General features: G+C 47.1%; 1 protein-coding gene and 1 pseudogene across 1 annotated transcript; both read right to left on the bottom strand.

Moving 5' to 3' along the window:
- Positions 1-647: 647 nt before the first annotated feature.
- ZNF134 (zinc finger protein 134) lies at positions 648-22,300 on the bottom strand. The gene is made up of 3 exons (XM_015458468.3): positions 21,816-22,300; positions 21,220-21,346; positions 648-2,591 (listed from the first exon to the last, which is right to left on the bottom strand). The coding sequence occupies exons 1-3, from the start codon at positions 22,212-22,214 to the stop codon at positions 1,351-1,353; spliced, it is 1,767 nt and encodes a 588-aa protein (XP_015313954.2). The 5' UTR covers positions 22,215-22,300; the 3' UTR covers positions 648-1,350.
- LOC132342743 (zinc finger protein 551-like) lies at positions 16,170-19,134 on the bottom strand (annotated as a pseudogene).
- Positions 22,301-24,533: the final 2,233 nt, after the last annotated feature.

Here is a 24,533-nt window from a genome sequence, read left to right as displayed (position 1 = left end):
ACCTGTCTCTCACAAACACCCCCATATATCACCACCTGAGGATGTCCACAAATTCTAGGTTCAACTGGACTACCTTCTCTCACTCTAGACTTAATATAGCTACACTTATTTCAGTGTTTCCTCTATGACACAGGATGATGGAGTGACTTTGCAGCAGGGCCAGGATTTGAGGCACTGGAGACTTGGGCATAGGGGCCTGCAGAAGCAGGGAGATGCCAGCTGGGGCCCAAGGCAGAGTAGTGGGTGTGAGAAGTAATCTTGGCCACCAGGGCAGAGGGGTCAGAACCCTTGATTCTGCAGGAGAGTTGGGTGTAGGCAGAGCGTGTGGAGCCATTAGGTGAGATGGTGGAAGCAAAGCACGCAAGCCACGCTACTCCAAAATACACTGCAGACTGTTCCAACAACAGCACCCTCCTCAAGTTAACGTCTGGACCTTCTAATAACTCTGAAATCCAGATAAAATCAGGCCCACAAAGCCCTGAATTTTCACCTGTTAAGCTTTTGTCAGCAATGCGAAGTGTTCTTTGCCAACCTGCTGTTCCACTTGAGGCACCCAAAGTTGAAAGCCCCTACAAACACTGTTTACCTCCTCAGTTTGGCAGAGCCTAATAGTTTCCAAACCACTCCAATAAAAAGAACCTCCATGGTTAAACGTGGTTTAAATAATAAGGTATTTATTATCACACAAACCAGAGCAACATGAGGCAAATAATTATCCAGGTTGGGTGACTTGGAGCTGGAAAAATGTTACAAGAATCACATGAGAGTGAAACCAACAATGTCCATGAAGAAAGTAAACCTTCTCTGTTACCAGAACACAGCTCAGATCCTCTTGGCTCAAGATGGGTCATGCCCACACCTTTGCCAGTCAGAGGGGAGCAAACAAGGACCCCCATTTAACTCAGGTTTCCATTTACTTATTTATGGCCACACAGCTTGTGGGATTTTATTTCCTCAACAAGTGATTGAACCCAGGCCCTCAGAAGGAGCATAGAGTTCTAACCATTGGACCACCAGGGAATTCTGGAACTCAGGTTTCTTACAATTCCCTCCAGGGACTAGAGAGAGACTACAAAGTTCTGCCTCCCCTGAGGATATTAGAGTAACTAAGCTGGTAGAGTTGAGATGTTTTCAGCCACAGGCATCGATCCTAAAAAATTCAGCAAGGGACCCGAGCAGGTCTGAAAGTGCAACATAGCTTCTGAAAGCTTCCCCTGTACATGGCGTTCATAAACTCTCTCTCAACTGGCAGTGTCTAGACATACACGGTTCAACACATGATTTGACGTCTCCCTCTCTACAGGAAGTCACAGAGCTCTTCCCGTGAGTCCTGCTGTGTTAAAAGCACTCCTAAAGCCTTCCTGCAGCATGAACTTTCTGGTGCCTAATGAGGTGGGAGCTTAAGCTATATGATTTCCCACACTCATTGCATTCATATGGCCTCTCTCCAGTGTGAACTTTTTGGTGCCGAACAAGGTGGGAGGTTCTGATGAAATCTTTCCCGCATTTGCTGCACACAAAAGGCCTTTCACCTGTGTGAACTCTCTGGTGTGCAATAAAGTCAGAGCTTCGACTAAAGAATTTCCCACATTCAATGCACTCAAAAGGCCTTGCCTCAGTATGAATTCTCTGGTGTTTAATGAGGGTATATTTGTGGCCAAAGGATTTTCCACAGTCACTGCAAACATAAGGATTTTCTCCAGTATGGATACTCTCATGCTGAACAAGTGTGGATTTGTGTCTGAAGACTTTCCCACAATCATTGCACTTGTAAGGCCTTGCTCCATTGTGAACTCTCTGGTGTACAATTAGGTTGGAGTGATGGCTAAAGTATTTGCCACACTCACCACACTTATAAGGCATCTCTCCGGTGTGAACTCTTTTGTGCTGAGTAAGGTTGTCTTTGCGGCTAAAGGCTTTTCCACATTCACTGCACTCGTAAGGCTTTTCTCCTGTATGGATTCTCTGGTGCTGGACAAGTGTGGCTTTGCGGCTGAAAGCTTTCCCACATTCACTGCACTCGTAAGGCTTTTCTCCAGTGTGGATTCTCTGGTGCTGAACGAGCGTGTCCTTGCGGCTGAAAGCTTTCCCACATTCAATGCACTTGTAATGCATCTGTCCAATGTGCAAAGCCAGCCCACTCTCAGGACTCCGTGTCTTCCTGTTGCTGGGGGTAGCCTTTTGCTGGTGACTACCCAAACTGGCCTGGAATTTCTTCTGCTCCTCCTTATATGCAAAGGGCTTCTCTGACAGCAGAGGTTCTTCACAAGCTCTATAGTTAGTAACAAATGATGTCTTGCCTTTGTCACCTCTTAGGAGTTTCTCTACATCGTACAGCTTCTGAGGCTGGTCAAAGTTCGCACTGAACCAGAATTGCCTCCCACACGCCCCACATGTGTAAGGTTTCAGTCCATGGCGTGTTTCTCTGTGTTCGTCCAGGTGCAAAACATCTTTCAAGATTGGGCCACATAGGTTACAAGGATGAGCCATCTGAGTCAATGAATCTGCCCTGGAAGCATGAACGTGTGACACTGCTACAGTAACACTCTGCTCAGAAGCTGCCTCTTCCTTGTCCACTCCGTGCCAACAACCTGAAAGCAGAAAATTGTCACTGAACAGCATGTTGACTTCAGTGGGAGTGGACACCCTCATCACAAATGTGTCCCCAGCATAGCCATGACTGAGTCCATAGAGTTGTTGCCAGGACAATAGATTTAGGGTCAGGTTAAAGAAAGCTGCTGTGCAGTAATGGACTCTCTATGGGTCACAGGATAGGGAAGGCTTCACAACAGCAAAGACGTAGGGATGGGGTGTGGCTCAGGGAGACGAGGCAGGCAAGATCTCCAACTCACAACAAGCAAATGACTTTCAGAAGGGTCTTGGCACGACTGAGAGGGGACCACTGTCCAGAAATATGTGTCTAAGCCCAGAAAATCTGACCTAAAATAAGTAATTGGTATTCAAAAACTATTCTAAGGATATGCTTGTGTCTCAAGACACATGAACACTGTCCAAAAGAGAAAGTACCACAGAGGAAGCAGTAGAGAACACTGGTGAGTGGGGTGGGCAGCCCTGGGCCACAGATCAGAATAGAAATGACAAGTAAAGTGTCCAGAATGGGGAGGAAAAGAGAAATAAGGTATGGCCTGTAGCCTGGGCACCAAAGAGTAGTGGGCACAGGACAGGTTTCTAGTGCTATGTGAACCCATCCTTGAAGTTACACTCCTTCCAGGCTCCCACCCACCAGGACCTGTCCAAGCTCCTTCTGTTGTGACTTGAGTTATTACCTCTCAGAGCTGAGTCACAACCTCTCAGTTCTACAGAGGATCTAGAACACACTAGTCACAGAGGAAAGACAAGGCAAGTGAGAAGGAAAGCACTGGCCAGGGGAGTCCACCCATGGGTGAGAAAAAGAAAACTAAATATTACAAAATGAATGTCTTAAAGCAACAACCCAGTGGGCCCCACAAGCAGTGACTGACTATATTTCATGACAGAGGTGTGCCCAAAGGAATGACAATCAAAGGAAGTGAACATAATCTGGAGCACGTGAACGTGAAAGTCGCTCAGTCGCGTCCAACTCTTTGCAACCCCATGGACTATACAATCCGTGGAATTCTCTAAGCCGGAGTAGTGAAATGGATAGCTGTTCCCTTCTCAAGGGATCTTCCCCACCCAGGGATCGAACCTAGGACTCCCATATCGCAGGTGGGTTCTTTACTAGCTGGGCCACCAGGGAAGCACAGAGGTGCCCTAAATGAAAACAGAGCCACCGCCCAGGGAGAGGCCGGGTGGGGTAGTATCCACTAGGTTGACCACGGGACTCTCAACCTTCCCGGCAATTTTGGGCAACAGAAGCTGGGAAGAAATAGGGAATTCCCTGGTGGTCAAGTGGTTAGAAGTCCACAGTCTCAGTGCCAGAGGGCGCAGGTTAGCACAGGGAATGGAGAAGGCAGCACACACAGTCGAGCCCTGGCACCCAGACGATCTATGTGAGGGAGCGCCCCTGGTCCAGTTACAGGAAGGAAATCACAACCTCTAGGGGGAAAAGGGGAAGGGGAGAACATGTAAAACTGGGTGATGCAAGGCCTTACCCAGGAAAACCGTAAGAGCAAAGCGCAGAAGGCACTGCACCATGATGTGAGTGTCTCAGAGCCTTATCAAGAAGCCCCATTGCTCCCAGGAAAAATACACAGATCCTCAAGGTCAAGTGCTCCTGCATGAAGTGGACAACTGAGTAAAAGGGCAGCCTCTCCCAGGGTTCCTGGCCTACCTGCCATTCACTTTCCTCCCAGGCTCCCCAACTCAAAGCAAGACAGCAGGCCCTGGGTAACTGACACCTCCTCTCTCATTTCCCATCAACCACCCTGTCCAGCCTAGAGCAAGTAAGCGGACAGGCACTGTATAGTCTGGGCCTAGCAAGAAGGGACCAACCCTTCACTGCCAGCTAGTTCCCATGGAATCCAGGGATGATGCCCCTCATACACAAATCTGAGCCTCGCATTCCTTCTAGAGCCCTCAGTACCAAAGCCCCCAGGCCGTGACTTCAGATTGCACCTCAAAGGGCATGTCACTCTTTAGACCACACTTCCATGTTACCTAAGAAGGCTTACAACACAAGTACCTCCCTTGTGTAAACCTGCACACAGCATCCAGAGAATGCTTGGTCACTGCATCCAGGATCACCTCTGGCCCCGACTGCCATAGGTATATCCAAACACAGCTTTAAATTCTTCCTTCCTAAATTCACCTTCAGCAGTCCAGAGCCATGTGCAGATTATCAGATAAAGCCAGCCCTTTCCCACCTTGCTACAGCATGTTTGGGATACTATACCCTCATCAATCACAGGGTTCACACTTACACTAAGTCCTCCTTCAAAGCCCACACCCGCTGGCCTTCCACCCAAGTACAGTGGCTCTGTCAGCTGACCCAATTTAGCCCTGAACTAACCCATCAGCTTGACTGAAACTTGCCAGTGCCCACAAAGGTCACAAAAACCTGAGAAGCACAGGGACAGGGGAAGAAGCACTGACTTTGGTCTCACTTTCACCTCATCTCCTTTACTGCTTTACCCCAGCATTCATCTCATGTCCACTTTCTCCCTAGAAAACTCCCTCAACTGCCACATCCCATTTTCCTTACTCACCATGGACACTAGTCTCCCTTTTCTTGCCTTGAAGGTAACTCTTCCTTCCACTCCACTGTCCCCACCTCCTTTCCAGACCCTCATGACATAAAGGTTCTCTCTCTAAACCTGATACACGACTCTACCCTAGTCAGTTACTGGCTGTCATCTTGTGAATGTCTCCAACTTGAATCCCACCTCTGAACTCCATACCCATGGGTCCAGCTGTCCACTTGATACCTCAATTCAGATGTCTTTGGAACATCACAGATTCAACATGATTAAAACCTAACCCCTGATACTACCTCTGAAAGTTACTCTCACCAGCAACTTCACAAATTCAATTGAGGCTTTTTTTCCCCCTTACATCTTCTCAGGCAAAAAAAATTGTGGAGTCATCTGTGACTCTTCCCCTTCTTTCTCACACCTTCCACATCAGAAAATCTGGTTGGTTCTACTTTAAAAAACAAAACAAAACCCACCAGAATCCAAGCACTTGTCTCTCATCTCTGTAGTCACCACTCTGGCCCAGCCATCATCAACAGTCCCCTTTCCTATACCCCCATAGTCTTTTCTTCACTGTACAGCCAGAGATATCCTGTTAAGAACAAAATCGGATCACTCTCTTCTCTGCTCCAAACTTTTCATAGCTCCCACCACTTTCAAAAAAGAAGCCCAGCTCCAAAGGTTCCCAGTCCAGAGCTGAATCCTGTCCCCTGTTTTCTGATCACCAAACATAATGGAGACCTTAAGTTCCCTGAACACAACCTGTTCAGTCTTAAGTGATGTATCTGCACAGGCTGATTCCCATGCCTGGGATACTGCTCCACAGTTCACCACATTGCTTGCTGGAAATGGAAACCCTTTGACATAATTCCAGACCAGTTTTCAGAGCACAAGACCTCTGGGGCTACAAGGGTCTGCAAACCCAATGGCAGGCAGAAGGGTAGGTTAGACTTCCCAAGACCCCACTATTTGCCATATAGGTCACCAAGAACACGGAGGGGTGGGCTAGGCTGACAGGACTGGCACACTTTGCACTCATTTATGCAACGATAATAATCATTTCTGTCACTACAGCAGCCTGGTAGGAAGAAGGATCTGGGAATGCTAGGTTACTCCACTGGGGTCTCACAGACTTAACTGTTTGCCTCATCCCTGCTCTGCCCTTTGGTGAGAATGATTTCAAGTTGTCTAACTTTATATACTCAGACCTTAGTGCTGCCTCCTACCAGCTATGTGACCATAACCCAAGCTCTCTGTATTCTCATGTATAAAGCAAGGGATAATGACGATATCCACCTAATAGGGCTGTTTGTATCAGATGTGTTGTTGCTGCTGCTGCTAAGTCGCTTCAGTCATGTCCGACTCTGTGCGACCCCATGGACTGCAGCCTACCAGGCTTCTCCGTCCATGGGATTCTCCAGGCAAGAACACTGGAGTGGGTTGCCATTTCCTTCTCCAATGCATGAAATCGGAAAGTGAAAGTGAAGTCGCTCAGTCGTCTCCGACTCTTAGTGACCCCATGGACTGCAGCCTACCAGGCTCCTCCGTCCATGGGATTTTCCAGGCAACAGAACTGGAGTGGGGTGCCATTGCCTTCTCCCTCAGATGTGTTAGTACACACCAATTTAGTAGACATCAACCTTGGAATTAACTTTTACTGCATATGCTTAACAGTTTGCATATTTTCAGTGCAAATGAAGTAATAGGTTCTGAGTTTTTAAAACCTTTAATTTATAACTGTCTACTTACGTATACTTGCCAAGTATACACTAGGTCCTCTCACCAAACCAATCTGCCAGGTATGTATCGGTGAGCATGCTGTTGGCTCTTCACCTCTTCTCACCTGAGGAGCTGGGGAACTGATGTACCAGTGCCCTGAAATAGGGTGAGGCTGATCCACTAGCCTGGCTGACTTCTCCTCTGTGCCACGGAGGGGCATGCTGAGTCCACAGGGTGGCAAATTTATAGCACCTCACACCTTGCTCTCCAACTCAGGTCAGGTCCTAACACCCTATGGCCCTCTCCTTCTGCTTACACCAGCCAGAACCCGTTCCAAGACTTCTCCTTTCTGGAGGAAACCTCAGGGATGCCCCCCTCTTCTTCCCTGTACTCTAATCTCTCGCCTCAGGGACCACATAAAGTAACATCCTTAACATTCTCCCGCTAAATCTCATAGCCAGGCTTTGACCTGAGACCTCATTCCTCAGAGGTCTCCAGCCTAGCTTGCTCTGCATAACTCTGGACCAGCACTACCAGATGCCCCTGTGACGCCTCCACTGTGAGACACTATGGATTTATCATGTCCGTGTCCCTGCCATGTTCTTATCTGCCCCCACGAATGGTACTCCCTGTTCCAATCTACCCACTTTGATTCTTTCAGATATTCAGGAGAAAAACAAAACAAAACTTGGGTAGTCTTTCACACTCTTTTTTCACTTAGTCATATTTGACGCAGCAGAAAAATCTTAGTTCTATCTTTAAAATCTCTCCAGAATGTAACGACTTAGCCACTCCCAACCCTTCCTGCCACTGTTCTGGAACAGCGTCCACACATTCCTGGAGTTTACAGTCTCCTTACCGGTGTGCCTGCCTCCATCCTCGTCACCTCCATCCCACCCTAGTTTGTCTTCCCCTAAGCTTTGGCATCCTTTTAAAAACTTCTGATCAGATCATATCCCTGCAGGGCTGAGGACGTTGTACTTGTACTCGCCTCACCTCCATTCCAGGAACGACTACCACTCACCCCCTCTGCTCCCCGAGGATGTGAACACCCACGCTCCCCGAAGGCTCCCGGCTCAGTCGCAGTCCCAAGGCGTTGCTCCTGCTGGGCGGGTAACACTCTTCCACGCCCCAACACAAAAGCCGTCAGAAATGGTGGCTCCACCCACAAACGCCCCGGACCCTAGATCACAAAGACCTCGATAAACACCACTCATTCAGGGTCCCACGATTCTGAGGTGGGGGTCGCCACGCGCCAAGATCCGGGGAACGCAGCACCCACCTACACGGGTCCACTGCTGCCTTCGCCGTCAGTCAGGACCACAGAGTCCGGAGGGATCTCACGTCGGACCGCGCACCGCTGTCGGTCGGCGTGGTGGCGGAAGCCTCGCGAGAGTTGCCACCGCCGAGCCTCTTTGCAGCGAGAACAGTGTCTCCTCCCGCGCCTTCTCGCTTTCTGTCACTTCTAAACTGGACCACAGATGCCGAGGCTCTACTCAGACAGGTCGACCTAGGACCGATAAGATGTCCGCCGCGAGAAAGACGCCGGAAGTCCCTCCCAGACGACCTCGCACGTACAGAAACACCGTTTAGCAGTGCCGCTCTGTGGCGCAGAGGCATCTGGTTAATGTAGTTTCCGCTGAGACAACCGTTGCAGCAATTCGAAGACGCCCTTGCGGCCTTGGCTCCGAGGATGGGGAGGGGCTTCACTCTTTAGAAGCCCGCACACAGCTACCATGTAGGGATACCTACCATCTGTAGGGATGGAAGAAACGTTTAGAAATGTCTTCTCAGATTTTCCCCAAAGCTCTAAATTCAGTTCAGTTCAGTCCCTCAGTCATGTCCGACTCTTTGCGACCCCATGAATCACAGCAGGCCAGGCCTCCCTGTCCATCACCACCAACTCCCCGAGTTCACTCAAACTCATGTCCATCGAGTTAGTGATGCCATCCAACCATCTCATCCTCTGTCTTCCCCATCTCCTCCTGCCCCCAATCCCTCCCAGCATCAGGGTCTTTTCCAATCAGTCATCTCGTCGCATGAGGTGGCCAAATTATTGGAGTTTCAGCTTTAGCATCAGTCCTGCCAATGAACACCCAGGACTGATCTCCTTTAGGATGGACTGGTTGGATCTCCTTGCAGTCCAAGGGACTCTCAAGAGTCTTCTCCAACGCCACAGTTCAAAAGCATCCATTCTTCGGCGCTCAGCTCTCTTCACAGTCCAACTCTCACATCCATACATGACCACTGGAAAAACCATAGCCTTGACTAGATGGACCTTTGTTGACAAAGTAATGTCTCTGCTTTTCAATATGCAATCTAGGTTGGTCATAACTTTCCTTCCAAGGAGTAAGCGTCTTTGAATTTCATGGCTGCAATCACCATCTGCAGTGATTTTGGAGCTCCCAAAAATAAAGTCTGACACTGTTTCCATTGTTTCCCCATCTATTTCCCATGAAGTGATGGGACCAGATGCCATGATCTTCGTTTTCTGAATGTTGAGCTTTAAGCCAACTTTTTCACCCTCCTCTTTCACTTTCATCAAGAGGCTTTTTAGTTCCTCTTCACTTTCTGCCATAAGGGTGGTGTCATCTGCATATCTGAGGTTATTGATATTTCTCCCAGCAATCTTGATTCCAGCGTGTACTTCTTCCCGCCCAGCGTTTCTCACGATGTACTCTGCTTATAAGTTAAATAAGCAGGGTGACAATATACAGCCTTGACATACTCCTTTCCCAACTTGGAACCGGTCTGTTGTTTCATGTCCAGTTCTAACTGTTGCTTCCTGACCTGCATTCAGGTTTCTCAAGAGGCAGGTCAGGTGGTCTGGTATTCCCATCTCTTTCAGAATTTTCCACAGTTTATTGTGATCCACACAGTCAAAAGGCTTTGGCATAGTCAATAAAGCAGAAATAGATGTTTTTCTGGAACTCTTGCTTTTTCAATGATCCAGCCAAATGTCACTGAGTCCAGTCACACTCCATTCATATTTCCTTTTTTCAAAAACACAGATGGAAGCCTTAAGTGGTTTTTGTGAGTTTCAGCTGTGTTAGGGATAAGAGAGACTTATCACTGAAGGCTCAGATGATGGTTAGCATTTTTATAAAAAATAAAGTATCTTTTAAATAAAAAGTATGCCAATACTTTAAATAAAGCAGTCCTTTTTTTTTTTAATTATTATAGTGCTATTGCACACAATAGGCTACAGTATAAACATAACTTTTATTTTAGCTGGGAGACCAAAAAATTATGTGACTTTCTTCCACTTCTCCGAATGTGAGAAATCTTTTAACCAAAGCTCCAGCCTCATTCAACACCAAAGAGTTCACACAGGAGCAAGGCCTTATGAGTGCATGGAATGTGGGAAATCCTTTAGAAAAAGATTTAGATTCACTCTATATTGGAGAATTCACACTATAGAAAAACCTTATCAATGCAGTTGAATGTGGAAAATCATTTAGCCAAAACTACAACCTCATTCAGCACCGTAAACTTCACATTAGATGAAGGCCTCAAGAGTACAGCCAACATGAGAAAGCCTTCAGTTAACAATATGCTCTGACTGAACACCAAAATCTCAATTCAGACCTTAAGTTTTGGGAATTCTGCTTATGTGGGGAAAAAAAAGCTTTCTGCATGACAAAATCTACATGAGGTAATGGCCTTTGACCTTCAAGGAATGTGTTCTCTGCTCAGTGTGATAGCACTAGAGAGCCTCTATGAGGATACATCTGCCATGGGTTCCAGGTATGTGAAGAATCTTCAGGAGCTGTGTTTTATATTTTACCTGCTCAGGACCCTTGCCATAATTAAGTCACTGCCAGGTTTTATGGCAGAAGTCATCTCACCTTTGCCACCAGACAGATCCTCATAGAGTATCAGTCACTACAGCATCCTCAGAGAAGATAGATGTCTGTCTATCTACAAAGCCAGCAGTAAAGAGGAAGGGGTAACAGATGGAGGCAGAAAAGTTGGGTGAAGCCAGGAACTAAAAGTCAGAGTTAAAATGACAAGTTGGCCAAGTATAAAGAATGAGGGAAAAGATGTAAACGAGGTGAGGTACCCAGCAATGGTTCCAAAACACTAGTCTAAACAGGTTCCTGGTAAGATGTGAACTCTGATGTCATGTTCTCACCCCGCCCAGCCCAGGCCTCTGTATTCCATCTTGCCATGGTAGGACTGATATCCATTCTGTGAGACATCCAGGTCTCCCCTGCAACCCATGCTGAGCAACTACATGGAACCTAGAAAACTAAAGTCCTGAGGGAAAGGCAAGACAGATAAGTGGCCAGTACCCGTCCAGAGAAACTTATCACATGACCGATCATAGAAAAGAAAGCTAAATGTTACTAAAGAACCTCAGACGAGGGTATCAGGAAAATAGCTCATTGTGCACCTAAGTCGGAGAAGGCAATGGCACCCCACTCCAGTCCTCTTGCCTGGAAAATCCCATGGATGGAGGAGCTTGGTGGGCCGCAGTCCATGGGGTCGCTAAGAGTTGGACAAGACTCAGCGACTTTGCTTTCACTTTTCACTTTCCTGCATCGGAGAAGCCAATGGCAACCCACTCCAGTGTTCTTGCCTGGAGAACCTCAGGGACGGGGGAGCCTCGTGGGCTGCCGTCTATGGGGTCGCACAGAGTCGGGCATGACTGAAGCGACTTAGCAGTGCACCTAAGTAGTGCCCACCTCAGTGATGGCAATTCTCAGCACAGGCAAGTATGAAAGAACTGTGAGAAGAAGGGAGCCAAACCAAGCAATCATGGGTCTGCAAAGTGATCCAACCACGGAAAGGACAAACAAGATGGGATCCATTCAGCTTCCTACTAGGCTTCAGGACAGCAGGTATTGACGCTCCAAGGAGAGAAAAGGGTAGAGCAAACAACTCAGCCCTGGCTGAGTATCTACCCAAGGAACTAGGGAAAAAGAGTAATCCCCATGGTTTGCATGCAGGAAGGGCAGAGCAGCCCCTAAGGAAAAGCAGAAAGGCAAAGTCTAGCCCAGGTCACAGAGGGTGATTGTGCAGGCCTTACCCAGTGAGGATATAAGTGCAAAGACCTGCAGCATCACGTCACGGTACTGGCGCCTCTGAGCCTCATTAAGGAGGCTCCATTCCTCCCAGGAAAATACACAGTCACGTCCTCCAGAGTCACATTGCCCTGTCACGATGGGGACAGATGAAACTGCCGGTCCTCTCTCCTGAGGATCCACAATCCATCCCACACACATCTACTGCACACCCAGGTTTCTCTTGGGCTCTCCACCTCAGATGAGACACCAGAACCTGAAGCCACCGGTACTGCCCTCCACTCATGGTTCCACTCATCACTGTGCCCCGCCCTCAACAACTACACACAGGAAGGCAAAGAGATGCCATCAGAGATGCTCAGACACAGAACTGCAGGACTCAATCCCTTCCTGCCAGGGCTTCCCTGGTGGCTCAGCTGGCAAAGAATCCCCCTACAATGCAGGAGACCCAGGTTTGATCCCTGGGTCAGGAACACTGCCTAGAGAGGGAAATGGTAACCCTCTCCAATATTCTTGCCTGGAAAATCCCATGGACAGAGGAGCCTGGCAGGCTACAGACCATGGGGTTGCAAAGAGTCAGACGTGACTGAGCAACTAAACATCCCTTCCTGCCAGGCAATTCCCGTGGGATCTTCCATATCATGCCTCACAACACCCAACCCTTATATATCCTAGGGCCCAGGAGCCATCAATTCATGCTTCCTACCTCCACATGTACCTCTCTCACATCTCCAGACCCCCACAGCTGCATCCCTGCAGCCACTGCCAACTCCTTGTCCCACACCACAGTCATCTCCCTGGACTCACCCCAGAGAATAGGGCAAAACCAAACAGTATCCAGTTCTACCCATGACCTCTCATGGATCCCAAAACCATTTGAAAACCTCTTACCTGTCCCTAATTCTTGCTTTAACATTAGTCATACTGAATCATATGTGAATTTTAGATACCTATCACTCTCTACCTAGATAGCATATTCGAAAGCAGAGACATTACTTTGCCAACAAAGGTCCGTCTAGTCAAGCCTATGGTTTTTCCAGTAGTCATGTATGGATGTGAGAGTCGGACTGTGAAGAAGGCTCAGTGCCAAAGAATTGATGCTTTTGAACTGCGGTGTTGGAGAAGACTCTTGAGAGTCCCTTGGACCTCAAGGAGATCCAACCAGTCCATTCTGAAGGAGCTCAGCCCTGGGATTTCTTTGGAAGGAATGATGCTAAAGCTGAAACTCCAGTACTTTGGCCACCTCATGTGAAGAGTTGACTCATTGGAAACGACTCTGATGCTGGGAGGGATTGAGGGCAGGAGGAAAAGGGGACAACAGAGGATGAGATGGCTGGATGGCATCACCGACTCGATGGACATGAGTTTGAGTGAACTCCGGGAGTTGGTGATGGACAGGGAGGCCTGGCGTGCTGCGATTCATGGGGTCGCAAAGACTTGGACACGACTGAGCGACTGAACTGAACTGAACTCTCTACCAGGCTTACCAGGTGGTTCAGTGGTAAAGAATCCACCTGCCAAGAACGAGACACAGGTTCAGTCCTTTGTTGAAGAGACCCTGGAGTAGAAAATAGCAACTGCCCCAGTACACCTGCCTGGAAAATTCCATGGACAGAGGAGCCTGGAGGGCTACGGTTCATGGGGTTGCAAAGAGTCAGAAGCAATTGAGTTCACACACGCATGCTGAACTGCACCCCAGATTCCCAGACTTTTCTGTCCAGCTGCCTACCTGAGGCCACCACTCATTTGTTCTCTGAAAAAAAAAAACTCAGAATGGAAACCCAGCCAAAAACAAAAACTCCTGATATCTCCAAGGAAAATCACTCTTACTACTGAACATCTGTATCTCAAAGTTAGTGAAGCTTCCAGGCTTTCAGTCGCAAGACCAAAGCTTTACCATCAACCCTGACTCTTAGCTTTCTCTCTCTCACCCTCAAAATCATAAAATCTGGGCAGCCTATCTCAAATAATGAATCCAGAATCCAACCACTTATTCCACCTCCACAGCCACTACTCTGGCCCATGACCATGCATCAAGACTTCTGCAGTAGCCTCCTCCCTGGTCAGCCTTCCTCCCCCCAAAGTCTGTTTTCCACTCTGTAACCCGATGAAGCCTGGAAGTAAGGTTATCTCCCTCCTCTGTTCCAAATCTGTGTTACTTCCACAGCAGATGCCCAACTTCACAGGCAACCACATTACAAGACTGACTCCTCTCCCCCTGCTCTCTGTTCCTAAAAGAAAGATCTGTGCCCTGTTCACAGCTGTGGCCACCCAACCAAGCACTTGCACGTGCTGGTAGGTGTTCCCGAGATAGTCTTGTACACCTTTTCCCATTGGTGGCAGAAAGAGCAATTCCTCCAGAAAATCCTTTGGCCTGAACTCAGAATGAGTCTAGATGATTTCTCCCAGGTCCCAGACCCAAGGGCTTGGAAAATGGCAGGCGAAGAGTCCTAGGACACCACAATCTCAGGTTCTATGAATGAGATCCAAACCAGTGAGGGCCTGGGATACCCTCCACTTCTCTGTGTAGGTTCCATTAAGTGATTCTTCAGCCATGGGGATCTGTGAGTAGAAGCAAGCCATAGAGGTGCATTCCAAGGGATTCAAACCTCCCCTATACCTCTCACCAACCCTGGAGACCAGATAACCTCGGGTTAAAAGACTAAACTGTGTGCTTCAGTCAGCAGAGCTGCCTCTTTGCAGCTTTGCTGGACAAGGACTCACCTTCCCTGCACCTCACTGCCGGCATCACTCCCATTTCAGTCTGTTCTCTGAGTAGCTCTTGGAAAACTTTCAAAATCCTAAGTCAGACTGTGTCTTTCTTCTCTTCACAACTCTCCATGGCTCAATGGGTTCTCAGAAGTGAAAGTGAAATTGTTAACTGCTCAGTCCTGTACAACTCTTTGTGACCCCACAGACTGTAGCCTGCCAGGCTCCCCCTCCATGGAATTCTCCAGGCAAGAATACTAGAGTGGGTTGCCATTCCCTTATCTGATGAATCTTTCCCACCCAGGAATTGAACCCAGGTCTCCCACATTGCAGGCGGATTCTTTACTGTCTGAGCCCACAAAACTCTCAGCTTGACAGTCTAGGCGAGACTCCACCTCACACTTTCTGCTCTAGGCAGGTACAAGACAGATCCCAGTTTTTTCGAATTCTCCCACCACAGTCCAACCTCCAAGCCTCTTCGCCTGTGGGTCCCTTTCCCACTAGCCATCACAGTCCATCAGACGCAGCCCATCAGTCCGTCCCACGCCTTGCAGTCCGTTAGTCCACACACAACCACCTCACGTCCTGGACCCCACTTCTTGGGCTGCGGGCACATGAGCAGGCGCCTTGGACTAAAGAGGAACTGAAGAGCCTCTTGATGAAAGTGAAAGAGGAGAGTGAAAAAGCTGGCTTAAAACTCAACATTCAAAAAACTAAGATCATGGTATCCAGTCCCATTCCTTCATGGCAAGCAGATGGGGAAACAATGGAAACAGTGAAAGACTTTACTTTCTTGGGCTCCAAAATCACTGCGGGCAGGGACTGCCGCCATGAAATGAAAAGACGCTTGCTCCCTGGAAGAAAAGCTCTGACAAACCCAGACAGCATGTTAAAAAGCAGAGGCATCACTTTGCCAACAAAGGCCCTTATAGTCAGAGCTGTGGTTTTTCCAGGAGTCAGGTATGGATGTGAGTTGGATCACAAAGAAGGCTGAGAGCTGAAGAATGGATGCTTTTGAACTGTGGTGTTGGAGAAGTCTCTTGAGAGTCCCTGGGACTGCAAAATCAAAGCAGTCAATCCTAAAGGAAATCAACCCTGACTATGCATTGCAAAGACTGTTCCTGAAGCTGAAGTGCCAATATTTTGGCCACCTGATGTGAAAAGCCTACTCATTGGAAAAGACCCTGATGCTGGGAAAGATAGAAGGCAGGAGGAGAAGGGGACGACAGACGATGAGATGGTCGGATGCCATCACTGACTCAATGGACGTAAGTTTGAGCAAGCTCCAGGAGATGGTGAAGGGCAGGGAAGCCTGGCATTGCAGTCCATGGGGTCGCAAAGATTTGGACATGACTGAGTGACTGTACAACAAGAAAACACTAGAAATAACTCAAATATCAATAAAATAGATGAATGAACAGTCAATTATACGTGGAAGAGAAAAGTACTGAAAAATAAGAATGTTCCTATAAGGAACATTTAATGAATTAATGAACAATTAATTTATATTTAATGAACAATTAATTCATTAAATGAACATTTAATGAATGATTAATGAATCACAAAGTAACTATATAGGATCGATGAAATCAGAAAAAGATGTAAACATTTCGTGATCAATCATAAAATTCTAAAAATACAATCTATTGTAAAGGAATGTACATAAATGGTTGTCTGTACAGCCAGGGCGAGTCAGGAGACTATAAAACAGCATGAGGAAAACATGCAGGTGACAGGTATACTCATTATCATAATAGTGGTTTCACAAGTGCATACAGGTAAAAACTTCTCAAACTGTACACTCTGAATATGTACAAGTTATTCCATACCTTCACAGAGGTTTAAAAACTGGTTCCATAATAAAAATCCAAATAAAAATCTGAATGCCCGATTCTTCAGAAAATGACTCCACTATCTCGATTCTCAAGACTTGAGGTGTCATCTCTTCTCAGTGGCAGGAAATACTGGCAAACAATGAAGGCCATCGCCTACTGAGTCAAGAGGACTGCTGACTGGATCACAAAACCACATTCTGGACACAGTACGTCTCCACACTGCTTCTGTTGCCTGTATAGCAATGGCCTTGAGGTGAACAGCTCAGAAAGCCTAGCAGAATCCCCCCAACCCCTTATTTCGTCTGCCAATGACTTCACAACATAAACGTACCTGAGGTCCTGAGACTTCTGGACATACTCATCCTGTAGTCACTCACTGGAACATTTGTGGCTGTATCTTTAGAAGAGGTACCTTCTTCCACACAGCTTGCTGCAGTCTCCTCCCCTCTCTAGTAACCAATGTTTCCATACCAACTGTGGTCTCCCCTGCCCCTGCAGTCTTCCAACCATGGACACTAGCCTACAGAATTCTTGGTATCAGGGTACGTGGCTCCTTTGTAGGAGAACTGGGATTAAGATTCCCCTCAGCAGAGCTCGACATTGTGCATTATCCCTTTTAAGTAAGGAAAAACAAATTCATGTTGTCTCCAGTAATAGAATCCACAGACCTCTGGCATCCAGGCAGAAAATTATAATACAAAGTAGTCTTTCCTAGGAGGCCTTGGCAGCAATGCAAACTACTACAAAACAAGAATGCCATATTCAGCCATCTCAGGCACCTGAAGTTTGGATCTCCACTACAAAAGTAATTTATCCGTCAGGTTGACAGTGCTATTGTGCTTTCAAACTATTCCACACAGTGAAGAGCATTTCCAAGACTAAGGTGCTGAAACAATAAGGCCTTTATTATCATACCGATCAGAGTAACATGCAATAGGCAATTTCTGGGTCAGTGACTGGAAAGCCGGAAAACCCCATCACAAGCAGTACCTGAGGCCAACCGTGTCCTAGAAAAGCTAGTTCTCTGCCAGGACCCAGACAGCAGTCTGAGCCAACACACGCTCAGGGCCAGGCCCTGCCTTGTCAGAAGAAAGGGAAAGAAGACTCCTTAAGGGCTGACGAGAGTCATCACCTCCTCCAACACACGGGAGAGTACAGAGGCCAGTTGCTCTGAACACACCAGGGTGGTGACTGATGCCAACCATCAGGACACGCCAGATGCTACAGGTGAGATGGTTTCTGGCCAAGAAACTGGCAGTGAACCTGGCAGGTCACACGTGCTTCCCACACAACCATGAAATTTCCAGTGAATCAATCTCCAGTCTGTGGGCATCCCAAGACGAGATTTAACTTAGGTGGATGGTTCCTCAGACACTTACCTCCACCACATCTATACTAAGGAAGGAGAAAGCATACATTCAATGTGTATACAAGGCCTTTCCCCAGTGTGAATTCTTTGGTGTTGACTGACATTAGATTTGCAGCTAAAGGATTTTCTACATTCACGGCACATGAGCTCTCCTGTGTCGAAGGAGACTAGAGTACTGAGTAAAAGATTTCTTACATTCACTGCACTTATAAGGCCTTGCTTCAGTGTGCAGTTTGGTGTCAAATGAGATGGGTTTTGCGGCTAAAGGATTTTCCACATTCACTGCATTCATAAGGCTTTTCTCCAATGTGAACCCTTTGGTGTTGAATGAGGACAGATTTCTGACTAAAGAATTTCCCACACCCACTGCACTCATAAGGCTTTTCTCCAGTGTGAACTCTTTGGTGTGGAACAAGGAGAGATTTCTCACTAATAGATTTTCCACATTCAAGTCATTCGTAAGGTCTAACCAGTGTGAACTCTCCAGTGTCAAATGAGATGGGTTTTACAGATAAATGATTTCCCACATTCACCACACTCATAAGGCCTTGCTCCAGTGTGAGCTCTTTTGTGTCGAAGGAGGCCAGAACTTTGGTTAAACATCTTCCCACATTCACTGCATTTATAAGGCCTTTCATTAGTGTGAACTCTCTGGTGTTTAATGAGGATGGATTTCTGGATATTCCCACATTCACTGCACTCATAAGGCCTTTCTCCAGTATGAACTCTTTGGTGTTGAATGAGATCAGATTTCTGGCCAAATGATCTCCCACAGTCACTGCACTCATAAGGCTTTGCTCCAGTGTGAACTCTCCAGTGTCAAATGAGGTGGGTTTTACGGCTAAAGATTTTTCCACATTTACTACACTCATTAGGCCTCTCTCCAATGTGAATTTGACGGTGCTGAACAGATCTGTATCTGCATTTGTCACACTCATCAAGACCCTCTCCAGTGCAAACTCTCTGGTGGTGAAGTGTATGAGTGTTGCCAAAAACTTTCTTGTATTCAATCCACTTCAGATGACTTTCTCCATTGTTCAAGGCCTCCTCACACTCAATGCTGCTGGGTGGCTTCTCACCATTGAGAGTGGCCTCGTGCTGAGGAAGGCCCAAGGTAGCTAGGAAGTCCTTTCCACTCTCCTCACTAGGGACAGGCTTCCCTAACACATAGAATATGCAGCTCGTCACAATCGAGGCCCTGTTCATGTCCATTTTAAAGACTTTCTCTCCACTGCCATGCTCTTGGTACTGGGGAAGGTTTGGGTTCAACCAGAAGCCTTTGGACCACCCACCAAAGTATGGTGTCTGCCCAGGATATGCTGCCTGAAACTCAGTCAGCTGCAAAATACCTTTCAAGACTGGGATACATTTCTCACAGAGATTAATCTTCCGGGTGGATGGACTGAGAAGTCCTGACCTGTGACTCTCCTACAGAAAGGCTCTGCTCAGAAGGCATCACCTCATCCTCCTCCATTTCACACCAACAACCTGAAAGCAGAGTAACACTAATAATGTGCATGCGAGCTTCAGTGGGAAATGGAAGTCCCACAAAAAGGCATGTCACACACATACATTCAAGCCAGAGAATGAAGCCATGTAAGTGTTTTCAGGATGAGGTACTGATTTGAAGGGAGGGCTGCTCTGCAGGGACATGCCTCTAAAGATCACAGAAGGGAGACTTTCCAGAACAAAGGGCATAAATATGAATGCCACATGAGGAGGAGAGGCAGGATCAATGAATCACTCCTCTGCCAACAACCTTCAGCAAGATATTGTCAGCTGAGAACATGTCCATTCTATGAAGAAGGATGGCAGTGTCCAGGCCCATGGAAATACAACTGGAACTGAGCAACTGGGTTCAAGGACTATTTAAGAATATGCACACACCTCATTTTACAGACATACCTCATTATCACTGCACTTTGCTCTATTGCCTTTTGTAGATACTTTTTTTTACCAATTGGAGATCTGTAGCAATGCTAAGTTCAGCAAGTCTATGGGTGCCAATTTTCCTATAGCATTTGCTCACTTCGTGTCTCTGTGTCACATTCTGGTAATTCTCACAGTCTTTCAAACTATTTCAATATTATTATAGTTGTTATGGTGCTCTGTGAATCAATGATCTTTGATGTGACAACTATGAGTCACTGAAGGCTCAAACAATGGTTAGGATTTTTTGGCAAAAAAGTACTTTTTAATTAAGGTAGGTGTATTGTTTTTTAGACATTATTTTATTGCACACAATATACTAAGGGATGGTATAACTTCTATATGCACTGGGAAACAAAAAATAATGTGTGATTCACTTTATTGCAGTGATCTGGAAACGAATCCACAATATCTCTGAAATATGTCTATTAAGTGTAAGTCACTGTGGGAGAACTACAGAGGGTGCAGTGGAGACAAAAGTGATGCATGCAGATCAGAAAGGCAGGGCCAGTCAGAAACTGAAATGACAAATCAAGAAAGTGTCAAGATGCAGAAGAAAGTGTTGAGATGATCTGTGTCCAGTGTCACTCGCAACAAAACACTGGTGGACACACAGTAGGTTCCTAGTATGATTTAAACACAATCTCATTTTCATGCCCTCACCTCCTTTGACACTCACTAGGGCCAGGCCTTCTTTGAGATCATCTTGCCCTGTTCACACTGTAAAGCAATCAGGGCTCCCCCAACATTCCCCATTTCCGTAACTACACGAGACCTGAATGAAACAAGGCCTTAGGGAAAGACAGGAAATGTCAGCACTGGTCCAGAGCAACTCAAGAAACAAAAGACCACAGGAGAGGAAAGAATATTACAACAAAATCTCAAAACAGGGTCTTTCAAGAAAAACCTCCATATAGATAGCGACCATGACAAGGTCTAGAATTCCTGATATAGACAGTCACAAGGAAGTCTTAAAATTAAAAGTTCTCATCATAAGGGGGGAAAAAAATGCAAATCTGTATGGTGATGGATGTTAACCAGACTTGCTGTTGAGAGCATTCTGCAGTATACACAAACATCAAATCTTTATGTCATATACCTGAAACTAATATGCCCTATGTCAGTTATATCTTAATTAAAAAAAAAAAAAAGAGGAAAAGAGAAGAATCTGGGTCACAGGGTGTCATAGATATGGACAGTCATCCAGTCAAGGAGAAGGCAGGAAATGTGAGCTCTATTAGGCTGACTGCCAGACTGACTCCCAGACACTTCCCTGCATGCCTCGGGGTAGCAGATGTTGGGGCTGCTTCCGGAGCACGTGCTTGGGGCAGTGCACACAGCTCAGCACTGACACCCACAGCACATATGCCAGGAAGGGGGGAAGGAAGCAGAGACCATGGTCCAGCTGTGGAATGGACAGAGCTGTCTCCTGGAGAGAGGGAAAGATGGAAAAAGACAGAGGTCAGTTGAGGACACTGGGAGGAATATGAAGGCCTTACCCAGGGACGTTGTAAGTGCAAAGTTCTCCAGCATCACATCACAATACAGGAACCTCTGTGTCTCATTAAGGAGCCTCCACTCATCCTGGGAGAAGTAAATGGCCACATCTTCAAAGGTCACACAGGCCTGCCATGATGGGGACAATTCGTTCCATGATCAGCTTCTTTCACAGGACCGCAAGTTCATCCACCCACCAATCAAACCCTGCTCACCCACCTCCCTATTTCCCCATCTCAGAGGAGATACCAGGCCTGGTGGCTCTGATGTGCACATTCTTCTCACGGTCCCTTTGATTACTTTGTCCACCCACAGCAACAGGCAGGTGGGCAGACAGATGATCCCTAAGCTCTGGGTCTGGCATGCAGGGACTTTCAGCTTCCAGAAATGAAAGTATTTTAACTCCAAACTTCCCACTAACAGGTGGGGTCCCTCCACCTGTCACCCTCTCCCAGGAGCCATCAGTCAGTCACAAGATCCCCCCCACAGCCACCTCACCGTTCTGGCCCCCGGCGCCTGAGCTGCCGGCACGTGAACACTCGGGGCTTTAGTGGCTGGTGGGATGAGGGCGGTGCGGGCCCTGAGTACCAGCGTTTACCTGAGGCGGGCCTCTCAGCGCCGCCGCCGCCATCGGACTCTGTGGGCGGAGCGGGGGCAGGAGAGGCGGGCGGACGCGGGAAGAGCGGTTCCTCTCCTGGGCCTCGGGTGGCAGGAGTCTGCCCTCGAACTGTCTCGATCTGCACTCGCCGCTCCGGAACCTGAGACTGGGCGATCGCACCCAAGAGCCTACAAAACGACCGCCACCTGGAAAATGCCGGAAGTCCCGCCCCAACGCGATGCTCACATAGGAAGTGCACTTCTCCTGAGTTCTGATTGGCTTAACGCCGAAGGCGAGCGGGGCAGAATGCTCTGGGTAATGTAGTTCTTCCGGCTTTATGCCTGACCTAGGAGCGCAGTTTACCAGGACCTCCAGGTAAACTCTCAAGGTGAGGGCCATAAGTGCAAAGAAGATTCCGGAACCCCGAGATAAAGGTTTGGGACATCAGCCTTTCTCTTTAAATAGTCTTGAAGCTGTGGAGTTCTGCTGGGAAAAAGACTTCTGAAAGGACACATATATCTGGAAGGCTGTGATCCAAGGCCGTTTTTGCTGAATATAAATAAGCCAAGTCTCCGGCTTCTTAAAAATGTGTGCTTGAAATGAATTCTAAGTATCTAGGCAAAAGATGTGCTCATGTGTACAGAGCAAAGAACAACAACGCAACACCTGATGGAAAACAACAAAACCAGAGTAATCTGGGGGAAAATATCTCGTGTTCACAGAGACAGTGGTATGATTTGTTCCAAATTCCTAAGCAACCTTCTTGTTAACACCAGTGGACATAGAATCTGTGTGATACTATACGCCTCAAGGATTTAAATCTATTCAAACTTAAATAAATAAAAGTGTGGAAAGAACAACCAAAAAGAAAAAAAATTGGGGTCATCAGAATCTGATCTCTTTGATGAGAAGTGATTACTGTCATGGTCTGGGTGCGGGTTGGAAAAGAATTTCCAAACAGGAGACAGAATGAGCGGGAAATAACGTTTATTAGAATGTGAGACTGTTACAACAGCAGGCCAGCTCAAGGGAAAACTGACGTTGAACAGGGGTTCTTAGTCCACTTTTATGTCCAGGGTACAAGGAGTGGGATAGGGGTCTTGCAGGTCATTTGCTGATTGGGTGAGGCGTGTATATGTGGGGGAAGAGTAGGGCAAATACCTTCTCTTTATGGGGTAGGAGGGGAGACAGGTTATACTGTTCTGTTAACAGTTACAACATGGGGGAGGGTGGACGATACGGGTCTGGTTTTTCCATTCCTGCATTCCAAGACCCTCCTTGGTTTTATCTGCTCTTTCGTCCTTGGGTCAAAACAATTATCATTCTTACTGTCACTGCAAAGATTGCATCTGCGTGGGGAGTGGAGATGATTCCAGAAAAGGTTGTGAAATGCAAGTCACTGAAAGCTGTTAATGTAGTTTTTTCAGAAATAGTGGCTGGATAGCTCTGGCAACATATCTGCAGAGGATTAAAAACAAAAGTTAAGATCTCAAAGAAAACTGAACAGGATGAGAACAGACAGTTATCTGAGCAGTGGCTATGTGGAAATTTTTGCCACTCAGGATTTTGTCTTAGAAATTTGATTATTTTTCCTTTCTTTAAAACATTAATACTTTGAAGTACAGTTTTAAGACCTTTAAAGTAGCCTTTAAACAGTAAAAACTTAAAATGGATAGGAAACTGGGGTCATGTTTATTCGATTCTTTAATAAAGTAAACGTTTAACAAAAAATTAAATGTTCAGTGAGTATCTACTGATTTTCAAGCTCTATTGTAGTTTTGTATTTACATAAAGATTTTGCCACATTCCACACAGCCGTAAAGCCTTTCTCCAGTGTGAACTTCCGAGTGGTCACTGAGGTGGGAGTTTGGCTATCAGATTTACCCTATTCACTACCCTACAAATAAGGTCTTTCCCAGTGTGTACTGCCTAGAGCTGAACACCTGAGCACTTGCTGTAAAAGCTTTCTTACATTTGCTAGACTTGTAAAGCCTTTTCCCAGTGCAGACTCTAATATGATGATCAAGAACGTCTCTGTGGCCAGAAAGAAGTGCCCTGATGAGGCGTTTCTTATTCTTAGGACACAGATGGGGGTAAGGTAGGGTGAGGACATGGAGAACCCTGAATTACATGAAGAGGGTCGCTCAACACAGTGACTGCCATCCCAGGTGTGCATTGAGTGGGATCCCTAAGGGGAGGAGGAGAAGTACAGGATCCAAGCACATTTGTTATTCACCATCGTTGACCTTCAGATATGTCGCTGTGAAGTTGGGGTGGGGGTGACATTTGCATTCGAGCCTTCCTGGGGCCAGACACCACATTCTTGAAGCTGTGATGGAGTGTACAGACCCAGCAACAGACAATGACCGCCACCTGTGTGATGCCGGATGTTCTGCCCCAAGCCTATGGTCCAGACACTCCGGATTACCCAGAGTTCCCACTGCTCTATAGGCTTTGGCAAGGGGCGCGCTGCGTCAGTCACAGGGAACAAGTGTACACCGGCCCCACTAGGGACAATGGGCATGAGTTTGAGAAACTCGGGGAGACAGTGAAGGACAGGGAAACCTGGCGTGCTGCAGTCCGTGGGGTTGCCAAGAGTCAGGCACCACTGAGCGATGACAATAGGGACAACGGGAAGTGGTGCTGCCAACTTCCGGGAGCAGAGGAAGAGCTTCAGTTCAGTTCAGTGCAGTCGCTCGTCGTGTCCGACTCTTTGCG

Source organism: Bos taurus, chromosome 18 (assembly GCF_002263795.3).
Source record: "Bos taurus isolate L1 Dominette 01449 registration number 42190680 breed Hereford chromosome 18, ARS-UCD2.0, whole genome shotgun sequence".
NCBI lineage: Eukaryota > Metazoa > Chordata > Mammalia > Artiodactyla > Bovidae > Bos > Bos taurus.
Note: the sequence above shows the minus strand (reverse complement) of the source record. Positions and strands in the feature narration are given on the sequence as shown.

Bases quoted from the DNA above. Each gene is read 5' to 3' on its own strand.
- ZNF134 (XM_015458468.3), bottom strand. From the start codon at position 22,214: ATGGCCCTCACCTTGAGAGTTTACCTGGAGGTCCTGGTAAACTGCGCT. The intron at 21,347-21,815 runs GTAAACGCTGGT...CCATCATGGCAG, and splicing joins CGCTGAGAGGCCCGCCTCAG to GCCTGTGTGACCTTTGAAGA. The intron at 2,592-21,219 runs GTAAGGCCTTCA...TTCTGCTTTCAG, and splicing joins TGCACTTACAACGTCCCTGG to GTTGTTGGCACGGAGTGGAC.